Here is a 12,578-nt window from a genome sequence, read left to right as displayed (position 1 = left end):
CCTGAATTATGTGAATGGACACTACTAAACATGAAGGAACAAATAGTATTAGTATATATAGCATCTACCCAGTTTTCTGTTTGTGGCATAATCATTGGGGTTGATTTTTTCATACAGTTTAATCAGTGGTTTGATTTGGATCCGTGGACATTCTGTGCCTCCTAGAGCCATTTAGTTAATAACCTTTGTATTGTGTTTTGAGAACTCTGGTTTATATTATCCCACTTTTTGAGGGCTATCTGGGGGCACCTGGCAAATTGTACTTATGTTGAAATTTAAAAATATATATATTACAATACTATTTTTGCGGTCTATGAAAAATTTTGTTGCTCCATATAGACCAAATTTTTAATCAAGACCCCCCCCCCAGTCAATGGTGTCCCACTTTACCAATGTTCAAATCTGGTCACCTTAGTGTAGACAGAAATTTTTGCCTTCATGGAACCCCATAATTAGAGAACCTCTTTCTAGAGGGCATTCTCTTTTGGGTTTGGATGGTTAGGAATATTCCTATTTAGTAGCAGTTATCAGAGCTTAAATACTAGGAGTATTTAAAATTAGATTTGTCATAGAGATCACTTGTTTGGAGTAGTCAGTCAGGAAATATATCCATTTTTTCTTTTAAAATATGGTAACCCTATATCGGAGATGAAAGTTGTCAAATTAAAAGATCAGGAGTAGCTGTTTGTTGATGGTGGAATAATATTTTCTTTAAGTTACTTACCTGGATATTGATCTAAAACCTCCCTTAAGTCAAATTTCCTTGAAGTCTTAAAAAGAAATGCATATGGATCCATGCAAAGTGTTGGATGCTCAAAAGTGCTATCTATATAGTGTCTGCCCTGAAATAAAAACTAAGTTAGCATTTTCAGTTAGATGGACATTGTTTAATTTCTGGTTTTGCCTTAATGCACTATTTTCATAGATAGATAAACTCCTATGTTTGTTAAAGCAGACTAGATAAATAGATGTGAGGGAGGTAACATCTCTGGTTGTTCTTCATAGCAGTTTGACCACGTTTTTAAAGGTGCAATATTTACATAAAGAAAAGCTTGATTTCACTACAATATTTCAGTTATTGCCAAATTGTGTTATCCATTTTCCCTTTGTCTTTTTCCCTTTGGAGAATTGTAAAAGTATGCATTTTAAATATAAATCCCCCCTTGTTCATCATAAGCTTTGTCAGCAGAAGGACATTGTATGTCAATTGGTCTCCTTCATATCAAAGAATATCCTTTGCTTTCTTTTACAGAAGAAAAGTTTTTCTTCTGTGCAGCAAAGGGCAAAGCTGACTTGAAAAAAAAATCTTAAAAATTCACATTTTCTCTGTCACTTTGAAGAAATGCACATAGCATCCAGAAATATTAAAGCCAGTTTTTTATTTTCCTAACCCAGCATTAAAATATAATATAAATAAAATATTCTCTGCATAACTCTGAATGTTAGATTGTAAAACTAACTATATGTGTTTTCATTAGTAGAGCCTTTTGAACGAATTGAGGAAGGGCATTTAGGAAAATGTGTTGTGTTTTTCTATTAATGGCGATGAGGACAACACATCCCTTTCCTTTGTATGGTTAATGGGAATTAACCATATTTTTAATCAGAGTACAGTTAGAGTAGGCTGCATTTATTTTATCTGACCTGCCCATATTTTGTGATATTACTTAGTATTCTTGGTAATGGCAGAGTCTTTATAATATCATGTTTATCCTGCTGATTTTGAGAAATGGCAGATAGCTATCATAGAGAGATTGTACAAAACATGCTTCAGTAAAGTAGAATTTAAAATTGATGAGTTTATCAAATTTAATTACTCTGAGTAGAGTGGCCAGGTCCAGGTTGGGAAATGCCTGGAAATTTTAGGGGTGTAGCCAGAGGAGGTTAGCATTTGGGGATGGGAGGGATTTCAGTGTGATATAATGCTGGAGAATCCACCTTCCAAAATGGCAATTTTCTCCAGGAGAACTGATCTGTAATCCCATGAGATCTTCAACCACTATTTGGAGATTGGCAACCCTAACTCTGGGGGAGATCAGAATTGAGGCATTTTCCTTGTTTTAGAGTAATAAACAATTCCATTCTTCTAAGTGTGTGGACTTAGAAGAGTTCAAGTCTGTTTATGTCATGATACATACAATGAGTGTGACACCGTACCCGAAATATATGTTTAGAGGTGCAAAAAGTATTAAAATTGGATCATACAACCTCTCTTATATAGAAACATCTGAGAAGGGCTAGGGCCTCATGTTAGATAAATATTTGTTCAGAAAAATAGAAGATGATCACCTCCATGACTATCATATCCTGTGAACATTTCTGCCTGTGGATTGAAAACCATAGTTCCCTTGATGTTAGAGAGCACTTCCCTTTACAATACCAAATGTTTGAAGCATAATGAAAGCATTAGTCCTACAACACCTACTCTGGGAGCAAGGAGCAATATTCCAGTGATTTCAATCATCAGTCTATTAATGCCATTTCAAGAGAACCTTATAGAACCTCCAAAAAGCTTTGTGATACAGCTGTGTGTATCTATAATTTTTGCTGATAGCAAGAGTGCTTTTTAAAAAAAACATCCCACTTAATAAGCAAATATAATTGTTTTCATGCAAAAAAAATACAACGTGTGTGTAAAACATTATTTCATTCTTATTATGGCTTGCTTGCGTATTATGATAGATGAAGTGGAATCAAAAGAACTTTTTCTTTAAAAATATTAATTTGTATAGCCTCCTCCTACCTACACCACTGGCAAGCACTCTTTTCTTTCTTCTGTGCTTCCATCATAATGTAAATGTGACCAGCCATGCAAGAACCTCAGCCTCGGTACATAATATTAGGCTGTATCAATGTCAAATTAACATGTATTCCATTGAAAGATCTGCATGGTTATTTGATATTTGCTTGGACTGTAGACTCAGCCTAAAAATTAGGATGCACCCAACAAATAGTTGTCTTCCCCACTACAGGCAAACATTAACTGGCTACTTCTTTAGATCATCTATGAGTGTTAGAGGTATGAATTATCTGACTTATTAAAGTTCCTATGCATTAAGAAAGATAATGAGAGTTTGTGCATGTGTGTGTGTGCTTTCTCTTCACACAGGCAAGGCAGCTTTCCTGTCATGAATCAAAGTAACATCATGGGATCCAGTTCTCCCTACAGCCAGCCAATGAACAACAATTCCAGCCTTATGAATCCTCAAGCTCCTCCTTACAGCATGGCACCAAACATGGTGAACAGTTCCACAGGTAATGGTGGGTAACATTGCAGGAGTAACTGCCTTTACAAAGGCAGAATCCTTGAATGGTACAAAGAGTTTCTCCTTGGCAGTTGTAATTGTGCCATATACTTGAGAGTTTGCAATTGAAGTGCACAAACTTTTAATACACTGCTGCTATCTCTTCAGATCTGCTTATATTGTTTCACATAAGCAGAGTATGGCCACTTTGGAAGTTTGCTGGTCTGAAAGAAGACAAGTCTTTTTCTAAGAAAGCATCCACATTTCTGAGGCTGATGACGCTGCAATTTAGCAATATACTTGTTACATTTCAAAAAACAATTGACAGTTTATCAGGTTGGAAGCAGTCATCAAGGTACCAAAAATTGTTAACTTCAGTTGAAATTCAGAATTGAAATGTTACTTTTTATTATATTTTGTCCATTAAATGTACAAAAATGTAAATATTAACTATGGAACAATTTTACACTTACTTTCCTTTCAGGAATCCCTTGTCATGGTGTCTCTTCTATGTGGGACTGTTTAGATACTCTTTTTCTGTCATGTAAATACTGAAATTCTAGCTTTCTTTCATCCTCGTGTGAAATTTTCATTCATTCATATATTGTAATTACAGTTGCCAGATCCAGCATGGCCATCAGCCAATGGCTTGATGCCACTTCCAGAAAAATCTGGATATCACATCACACCTGTCTAGGAATTGTCTGAAATACTGTGTTAAAACCAAGTTTTGAGCAAATCCTAGATATGCTGATGTCTAGGGATAACTATAGCCTTTAAAATATATATATACGCTACCACCTTTCTGAATGGCAATAGGAAGCAACAGATGGGGGTGGGGCATATCCTGCCCACAATGGATGGCCTAGAAACCCTGGCTGTAATGTGTATATTGCATAATAACTAGATAGTTTTGAAGACAATATAGCAATACAATGTTTGTGGGAGAACAGCAGAGGTTCAAGCTTTTATTAAAGCTACCAGTGCGGTCATCCTCGTGTGACACTTTTAACTGGGTTTGCTACAAACAAGATCAGAATATTCCTGTAATAACCAAACTGGCTATTGAGAGAATTACTGCAAGGGCAATTAATCTGGAGTAAATTGCATCCATATTTGAATATATATATACTTGTCAAGAACATACTAAAATGTTGTGCAAATCAATATTATTACCAGTTTGACTTGTACTGGGTTTTGACAAACAACACCCTGTAATGAACAGATGGCATATTTAAGTTTGTAGTCCAAAACCACTCTGTATTCTTTATATCAGTTAACTAAAAATACAATTATATTGGTTTGTATATGCACTTTTCCAGATTATCTGAGAATTTAGAGGGTGGGATTTGGACTCTAATAATCATGAAGCTTGACTTCACAATGTTTTGGATTCAGAAGTAATTTTGTGACTATATGCCACTACATACATTATCCTCAGTATGGATAACATGTACTTTGTCTCCATTCTGCCTGTTCTAGATTGCAGATGTCAAACAAACTCATTTATATTAGCAGCCAATACTGACGGAGGTGACTGAAGGAATAGGTTAGAACTATCATCCTGACCTCTACTGTTGCTTGGATCCTAAACCTTGTTTCATCTTAGCCGTTCCTGCTTGATTGTAATGGTGGTCGTACGTTGCACACTAATTTCCTCTTTGGAAAAAGTGCAGCACAAGCTTAAGAGCCAAGTCTGAAGAAGCAGCTTCTATTTCAGTTACTTAGAAGAAGAAGAAGAGTTGGTTCTTATATGCCACTTTTCCCTACCTGAAGGAGGCTCAAAGCAGCTTACAGTCGCCTTCCCATTCCTCTCCCCACAACAGACACCCTGTGGGGTGGGTGAGGCTGAGAGAGCCCTGATATCACTGCCCAGTCAGAACAGTTTTATCAGTGCCATGGCGAGCCCAAGGTCACCCAGCTGGTTGCATGTGGAGGAGTGCAGAATCGAACCTGGCATGCCAGATTAGAAGTCCGCACTCCTAACCACTACACCAAACTGGCTCTCTGAAGGGCCAAATGTGTCAGTGATGCATTACCTTTTAAAAGGTAATTGCAGTTTGTTTTATCTTGGTGCAGGCAAGGAGACAAATCAAGTCAATATTTAAAACACCAGGTTTTATTCTTTTGCCCTCCTTACAACTCCTGCTGTCCTTCTATCAGTGAAGACTTCTGGAAGTTCAACAGAAATGTCCATGTGAGAAATTTTGATAGTTCCAGATTTCATGCTATTGAAATTCCAGGACATTTTAGGGTATCTATTCTGGGGTAGAAAAAAAACCTTTTGGACCACAAATATACATTGGATATCAAATGAAACTGATGGGCAGTAGATTCAGAATGCACAAAAAGAATGCTTGTTTACACAGAGAGTGACTAAAATAGGGAATTTGCTGCCTGACAATATAGTAATGGCCACAGGAATGAACAACTTTAAAAGAGGATTAGATAGATTCATGGAGGTTATGTCGGTCAGTGGCTACTAGCCATGGTAACTGAGGGAAACTTCCACATTGAAAGGCAGTCAACCTCTAAATCCCAGTTCCCGGAGGCAGCATCAGGGGTTCTTGGCCTCTGTCCCCTGTTCTTGGCCTTCCAGAGGAACTGGTTGGCCACAGTGTGAGACAGGATGCTGGACTAGAGACCACTGTTCTGATCCAGTAGGTCTTTTCTTAAGTTCTTATACTTCTTTCAATGAGACTTAAAGTGTTTGTATTTCATTGCAGTGGGAAGCCCACAATACTCTCCTGGACATACAGCTGAAGAATACAGTGGCAGTCAATTAGGAGTAAATAGTACCATATACATGTGATTAGGAATTATAGTGTATTGGGAACCAGAATCATGGACTCACACTAGGCAATGTTGAGAACAATATGCTTTCATAACACTGCGAATTTAATTATAAGGATCATTGTGCCCGTTCTCCTCCGTGGCAATTCTTGAGATGCTGTTAAATGAGCATTTACAGATTCTAGCAAAATGTCTTTCTCATTGCACTTCTTGCATGTTGCTCCCTTTGCAACCAGTGAAATCTGCTTTATGTCTCTGATTACAACACCAATAGCACCAGTAGACACGCTGCAGTTGCAAAGGAGGTGTATTAGCTGGAGTTTTCTTTTGAGAAGGTGTTGCTAACAGCTCTGTTTTGTACAAGTTGAACATTTATTAGCTTGGGGATTTCTGGTCACAGTGGAGAACATTTTTCATAGTTTTTATCAAAGTCAATTCCTTTATCATAAGAAATTTTTTTGTGAATTTTAGAACTGTCTTCATGCCTATGTTGACCCTGGTTATGTCATATATAACATTAGCAAATTCACAGTAGCAAACTCACTTAGCTCATGCAGTGCTGCTATCAGTGGCCTCATGTGGTAATTTACAAGTGTGAATAGACCTTGAAATGTTCTGATGCAACATTTCAGAGTGTGTTGGAATGATCGTGTAGACTAGAGCACAGATTGCCGCATCATATACAGTAGAGTCTTGTGGCAATTCAGTGACGGATGGAAGATGCCTGAATTAGGCACTGTAAACGTAGTGCCTTTTTCCGTTCTGGGATGAGATGAGTTTTTTCTAGAGCCAGAAATATAGCTGTTGCATCCTAAACCAAGTAATTTCTAAAACAATCAAAATAACATATATAATGTGCTTTTAGACACATTCGCCAAAGATAAAAGAAATCCACATACTGCAGAACATTCCTATTATTTGAACCTATTTATTTTAAAAATTCTGCTTAAATTATGGAATCTTTAATGGGACAAATTTCTAAACACTAACAGTGAAATAAACTACCGTTATTAAACACAGCACAGTTATTGCCATTGCTAACATCATAGAATAGTTCTGGAGGATTACTTTCTTGTGCATGCACACACAGAAATACACAATGATATTTTCTCCTTTCTTCAACTTGTTAAAGATGTTGGTTGCCTAACCTAATACTTGCTCTTTGCAGTTCATTTTCTGCTAGCTGAAAGTACACCCAATTGTTTCCCTGCTTTTATAACCTGTAAGAGAGGAATTCCTACTTGACTTATTTTCTGTGGTTTTGCTGTGTGTTTGCAGAAAGGGTAAGGTAAAGAAAAAATGGTTCATCAGAGAAAGGTTTTTTTTAAATGTAAAATAAAATTACCTTTCTTAGTGTTAGGCAGAAAGCCATTTGTTTACCCGAGCACCACACTTTTAGTCCATATGAAAAAGGGGGGTGGGGGTAGGAACTATTGAACAGACCATTAGATAATAGCTCGCTTTCCCCACAAGAGCTGTCCCAGGTAATACTGTGTTTGGGTTTTGTAGTGATGTGTTTTGTCTGCCTGGCTGAAATAAAATTACTTTTGAACATTGAAACTGTGCTATAAATTCTGGCTTGCTGTTTAGCAGTAGTAATTTTTTGCCCCTCTTCCTCTGGCCCCCAGAGCTGCAAAAATAACCAGCAACAAACAGATGGCAGAATGCCCTGCCTACGAAGATTTATGTGTTGCAATTTGAATAACCAGTTTAAAGGAAGATTCACGGGGGAGGGGGGGGTTGTTCAGATAATTCAGCCATTCGTTATTTCATACAGTGGAAATCTGTTCAGTACAAGGCCATTTATCCTAGCAGTCTTTTTGTGTGAGGTAGTCATAGTATTTTTATTGCGTTATATGTTCCAAAATATTGGATTTGTAAATAATTTAACTATGTATCAGGCCCTTCCATCTTTCTTCCTTCTGAGGAAGCAGTTTGTGCATCTCTGAGGTGTTGTCTTCCATTTTTCTTAATTCAGAGTTTACCCTGCAGAAAGTTAGTATCAGGTGAACGAAAGTAGTAGCAGCATTAGTAGTAGAAATAACAGCATATTGGTTTCAGCCACTGGCCACAACAAAGAGCCAACAGACCACAGTAATGGCCTTAAGCAATAAAACAGTCCAGCAAACATAAATAAGAACTTAAAATAATGTACTATGAGGCAGTAACTTTTAAGTAATAATACAGCTGCTGAAATCCAAATTATGGTGCACTAGGTGAGAATCAAAGTAATTGTGCTGATGCGTCATAGCACCCAGGGCAAAGGTTGATAACATTTCTAGAAACCTCTTTATTTCATTTGCCAACAGAAATTCTATTTTCTGTAAGTTTGACCAGCCTCCACAATCTTTTTTGTAACTGATAAAGAAATCTGTTATGTTTATGAAGAAACATACCATGGTGACTATCTTCTAGTATCCCTTTTTCACAAATGCAACTGTGTATATTAAAAGGTTCATCGCAATAAGCATTGTGCAGTATTGGAGACATTTGTGAAAATGTCAGCAAAACTGGGACTGTTCAAATTGCATTTAGACAGTTAAAAATATTCACACCATCATGAAATTTGATCATCACTGTAGCAGCATGCTAAATTGACTCTTGAATTGAAAAAGATCACTTTGCACAAAAGCATACTCAAATAGTTATTTAAATTTTGATTTAGCAGCCAGCAACTGTATACCCTCAAAATAATTTGTGGGGAAACTGTGATGTACCTTTTAACATATGTTTTTGTATTTATAGGAATGGAATATGAGCAATTTTGTAATACCAGTTTTTCTCTGATGGCATTTAACAGAGCTATTGACATTAACAAAGCCTTGAAAGTCTAGCTTCTGGCATATGGTTTACCGTAATGCTAGAATTTTAATATGCCTAAGTAGATTCATATGTCATATGATATGAACTGAAGGAGTTAATGGCAGAACCCAATGGCAGTTAATTGGTGGAACCTGAACAGTAAGTTATACTTTATGGCACAACTAAATTAAAGTCATGCCTAAGGCCCAATTCTGAAATCTACTCCACTGATTAGATAGTGTCGAGAATAGGGTTAGATGACTAGGGATGTAATTTAGATGCTTCTAACTCATATTATGACACTTATTAGGTCTGATGACTTTATCTTTGTGGTTGTGTTGATACTACCCAAATATGGATGCTTGGATATGTTACAACACGTGAGAGAAAATTGATATACAAAAAGGGCTTGCTATCTGAACTTGCTTGCTATCTGCATATGCCATGAGGATGATAAGGCTGGCTTTCAACCATATGGGTGGAGGGCACAGATAGATGTCCTCACCAAGTGGCGAAGGCAATAAAACAATGTTTTCAGCAAGACTGATTTGTATGTATTTAAAGCAGTTTACATTCAGCTTCCCTGGAAGTACTATTCTATAAGCTAGAAGCCCCAATCCCAGTTATCACGTAGTTTATTCACTGAAGAGAGCTCTTCACTTAGTCATGTATTCCCTTTATTATTATTGGACAGGGATTGGATTCTATTACTAAAAGCAGGTTCAGGTTTCAGTGCTATCGAGGTCTAACTCACATTAACCCTATTTTAATCACCTGCTTAAAAAAATAGTTTCTGACCCTCAGAAGCTTTCATGATAAAGGTTGCCATCCCAAGATGATCATATTCAAAATCAGTGCACATAATAGGTCTAGTACAGGTTTCCAACATGAGCTGAAAGTTTGGGGGAGTTTTAATGCTAATCTCTATTCCTAAATCAATTGTTCTTGGGCTCCAACAAATGTGCTTGTACCTTGGCTGTACTTTATAGTAAAACCAGGTACTAAAACCAAGCTGCCCCTGCAAATGCAGTCCTCAGGATCATGACCCAAAATTAAATAGAATTGTAGCCTATAGCAAAATTTGCACACTTTTAATGAATACAGACTAAACTGCAGGGGTTTCCAAAATAAATCAAGTGGCCCCCAATTACAGCTCTGGGGAAGGAAAAGGGCAAACAAAAGAACCATTGTAGTACACATACCAGTGGGATATATTTGGTGTTACAGGTTCCCATTTATACTTCTGTCTCTTGGACAATCTCTGTTCCATTAAGAAAACATAGACATTACAAAAAGTGGCTCTTAGATAGTATAGAAGAATACCCTCCCCCTCAAAAATGTCTCTTGAATAGTGACAAATTGTTACAGGCTTACATGAGCAAGCAATTATTTAAATAGAGTCAGCGTGAATGTGAATATGAATATGACAACTGTTTCTTCAGTTATTGTGCCAGGGAAAAATATGATAAGCAGTAGGGAATTTCTTTTTAAAGACATGAAGCACATATTAAGATTTTATTCCATGCAGAGCAGGATTTTTAGTTGCTCGCCCTATTGGGAATTAATTCAAATTTAAAGTGAAAAAGGTAAAACGGTGTAATATTGCTAAATGTATGGCAATATACCTGTACTGCAATTAGATGTTTCTAATTAGTTCTTATTACAGCTGAAAAAAGGTAAAACTCTTTTTTTACATTTGCTTCTTAAAACTGAGTTGATCCCAAATGGTCTTTGGTCTTATAATTTTGCTGCCGCTTACTTCCTCAAGAGCTGTGTTCCAAACTGCATATATATGCCCTGATCATGAGCTTTGTGTTTGTACAATGGTGACCTTGGGTCAGTCATAGTTCTCTTAGAGCTCTCTCAGCCCCACCTGTCTCACAAGGTGCCTGTTGTGATGAGAGGAAGGGAAGCCACTTTGAGTCACTTTCAGATAGTGAAAAGTGGGGTATAAAAACCAGCTCCTCTTCTTAGTCATTTTATTTATTTGTTTGTTTGTTTGTTTATTTATTTATTATATTTATATACCACCCTCCCCGGGGGACAGCCAACCTAGGCAAACAGAATTATATCCAGATCAGGTTTAAGGTCTTGGTTCTTAACGCTAAGGCCCTCTGTGGCCTGGGCCCTGCTTATCTGAGGGACTACTTGTCTCCTTATGCTCCCCATAGAGCTCTTTGGTCTGCAAGTTTGAATCTGCTGGTTGTTCCCGGTCCCTGGGAGGTATGCCTGGCCTAACCAGGGCCAGAGCCTTCTCAGTCCTGGCCCCAACCTCGTGGAATGAGCTCCTGGAAGAGCTGAGAGCCCTGACAGAGCTATCACAGTTCCACAGAGCCTGCAAGAAGGATTTGCCTGCAACCAGGTTGAGGCCAGGCCAGGAAATCAGGTCCCTCCCCGTATATGCCCCATATGCCAGACATCTGGGCAGGAATTAACCCCTCAGGCTGTGGCAGTGGTAGGGGTTTGTTGCCGGATATGGATGGGGAGAGGATATAAATGAGATCTTGCTGCTATTTTTTTGTATTGTATTAGTATTATATTTTGTTGGGTACTGAATGTAAACCTCCACAAGCCGGCTGGGTCCGGGAGTGGTAGTTAATAAAAGCTAATATAAATAAAAATAAATATATAAATATACATATGCTGTTTCTGTTGGCTGCAGAGGAGAGGACACGCAGTAATGGGTTTAAACTTCAAGTACAACGATATAGGCTAGATATCAGGAAAAAAATTTTCACAGTCAGAGTAGTTCAGCAGTGGAATAGGCTGCCTAAGGAGGTGGTGAGCTCCCCCTCACTGGCAGTCTTCAAGCAAAGGTTGGATGCACACTTTTCTTGGATGCTTTAGGATGTTTAGGGCTGATCCTGCATTGAGCAGGGGGTTGGACTAGATGGCCTGTATGGCCCCTTCCAACTCTGTGATTCTATGATTCTATGATATATCATAACTGTTTTCAGTGTCAGAATAAGAAAGTCCTGTTATTACATTCATGTGTCTTGAAAAAGATTATTAGGTCAGGCAACAATTAACCAGTGAAGGCTAACAAATAAAACTGATTCAGAATTCTGAATGCATATTTATAGATCCTCTGTCCATTACTTTGTAGGAATTAAAGAGGAATTAGCATATGAAATTCACTGCCTCGTTAAGTGATGGTAGTGGCTACAATAGTAGATGGCTTCAAAAGGGGATTCGGTTAATATATAAAACAGAGGTCCATTGATGGATATTAGCTACAAGGTATAGATGGAACACGGAGTCTGGGGCAATGATGCTCTGTATTCTTGGTACTTGGGGAGACAACAATGGGAAGGCTTTTGGAGTTCTGGCTCTGCTTGTGGACCTCCTTATGGCATCTGGATTTGGCCATTGTGACACAGAGTGTTGGACTGGATAGGCCACTGGCCTGATCCAACATATTTTTACTTAAGTTTAGCTGATTCCAATAATGCTTAAAAGAAAGACTTATAGTCTGGTTAAAAAAGATTGTCACTGTTTTTTGTTTGTTGCACTAGTTTTTCCTATCAGCAATTAGTCATAGTTCCTTGTTATAAACCAATTATTTTCAGTCCCATGTTCATTCCCCAGCAGCTCCAGTTAAAAATATTTCCACACGCCACAGAAAACACTCTTAAGATACTAGAGTGCCACTAACTGTCAGCATATGTAATACTAGACTTAAATGGTCTAACTCAGTATATCTGTTCCACTATATACTTCTGGTAAGTCCTTGGAGGA

At 37.7% G+C, this 12,578-nt stretch overlaps 1 protein-coding gene across 6 annotated transcripts in view; it reads left to right on the top strand.

Moving 5' to 3' along the window:
• Positions 1 to 12,578, top strand: part of ARID1B (AT-rich interaction domain 1B) — a 488,774-nt gene that overhangs the window by 415,478 nt on the left and 60,718 nt on the right. For all 6 annotated transcript variants that reach the window (XR_013233491.1, XM_077348882.1, XM_077348907.1 and 3 more), the window contains one exon: positions 3,110 to 3,255. Coding sequence is in view for 5 of the 6 variants with exons in the window: in XM_077348882.1 (XP_077204997.1) it covers positions 3,110 to 3,255 (146 nt within the window). In the remaining variant the exon portion in view is untranslated. The remainder of the gene's footprint in view (positions 1 to 3,109; positions 3,256 to 12,578) is intronic.

This window comes from Paroedura picta, chromosome 1 (genome assembly GCF_049243985.1).
Source record: "Paroedura picta isolate Pp20150507F chromosome 1, Ppicta_v3.0, whole genome shotgun sequence".
In the NCBI taxonomy this organism is placed as follows: Eukaryota; Metazoa; Chordata; class Lepidosauria; order Squamata; family Gekkonidae; genus Paroedura; species Paroedura picta.
This window is presented reverse-complemented; position numbering and strand designations above follow the sequence as displayed.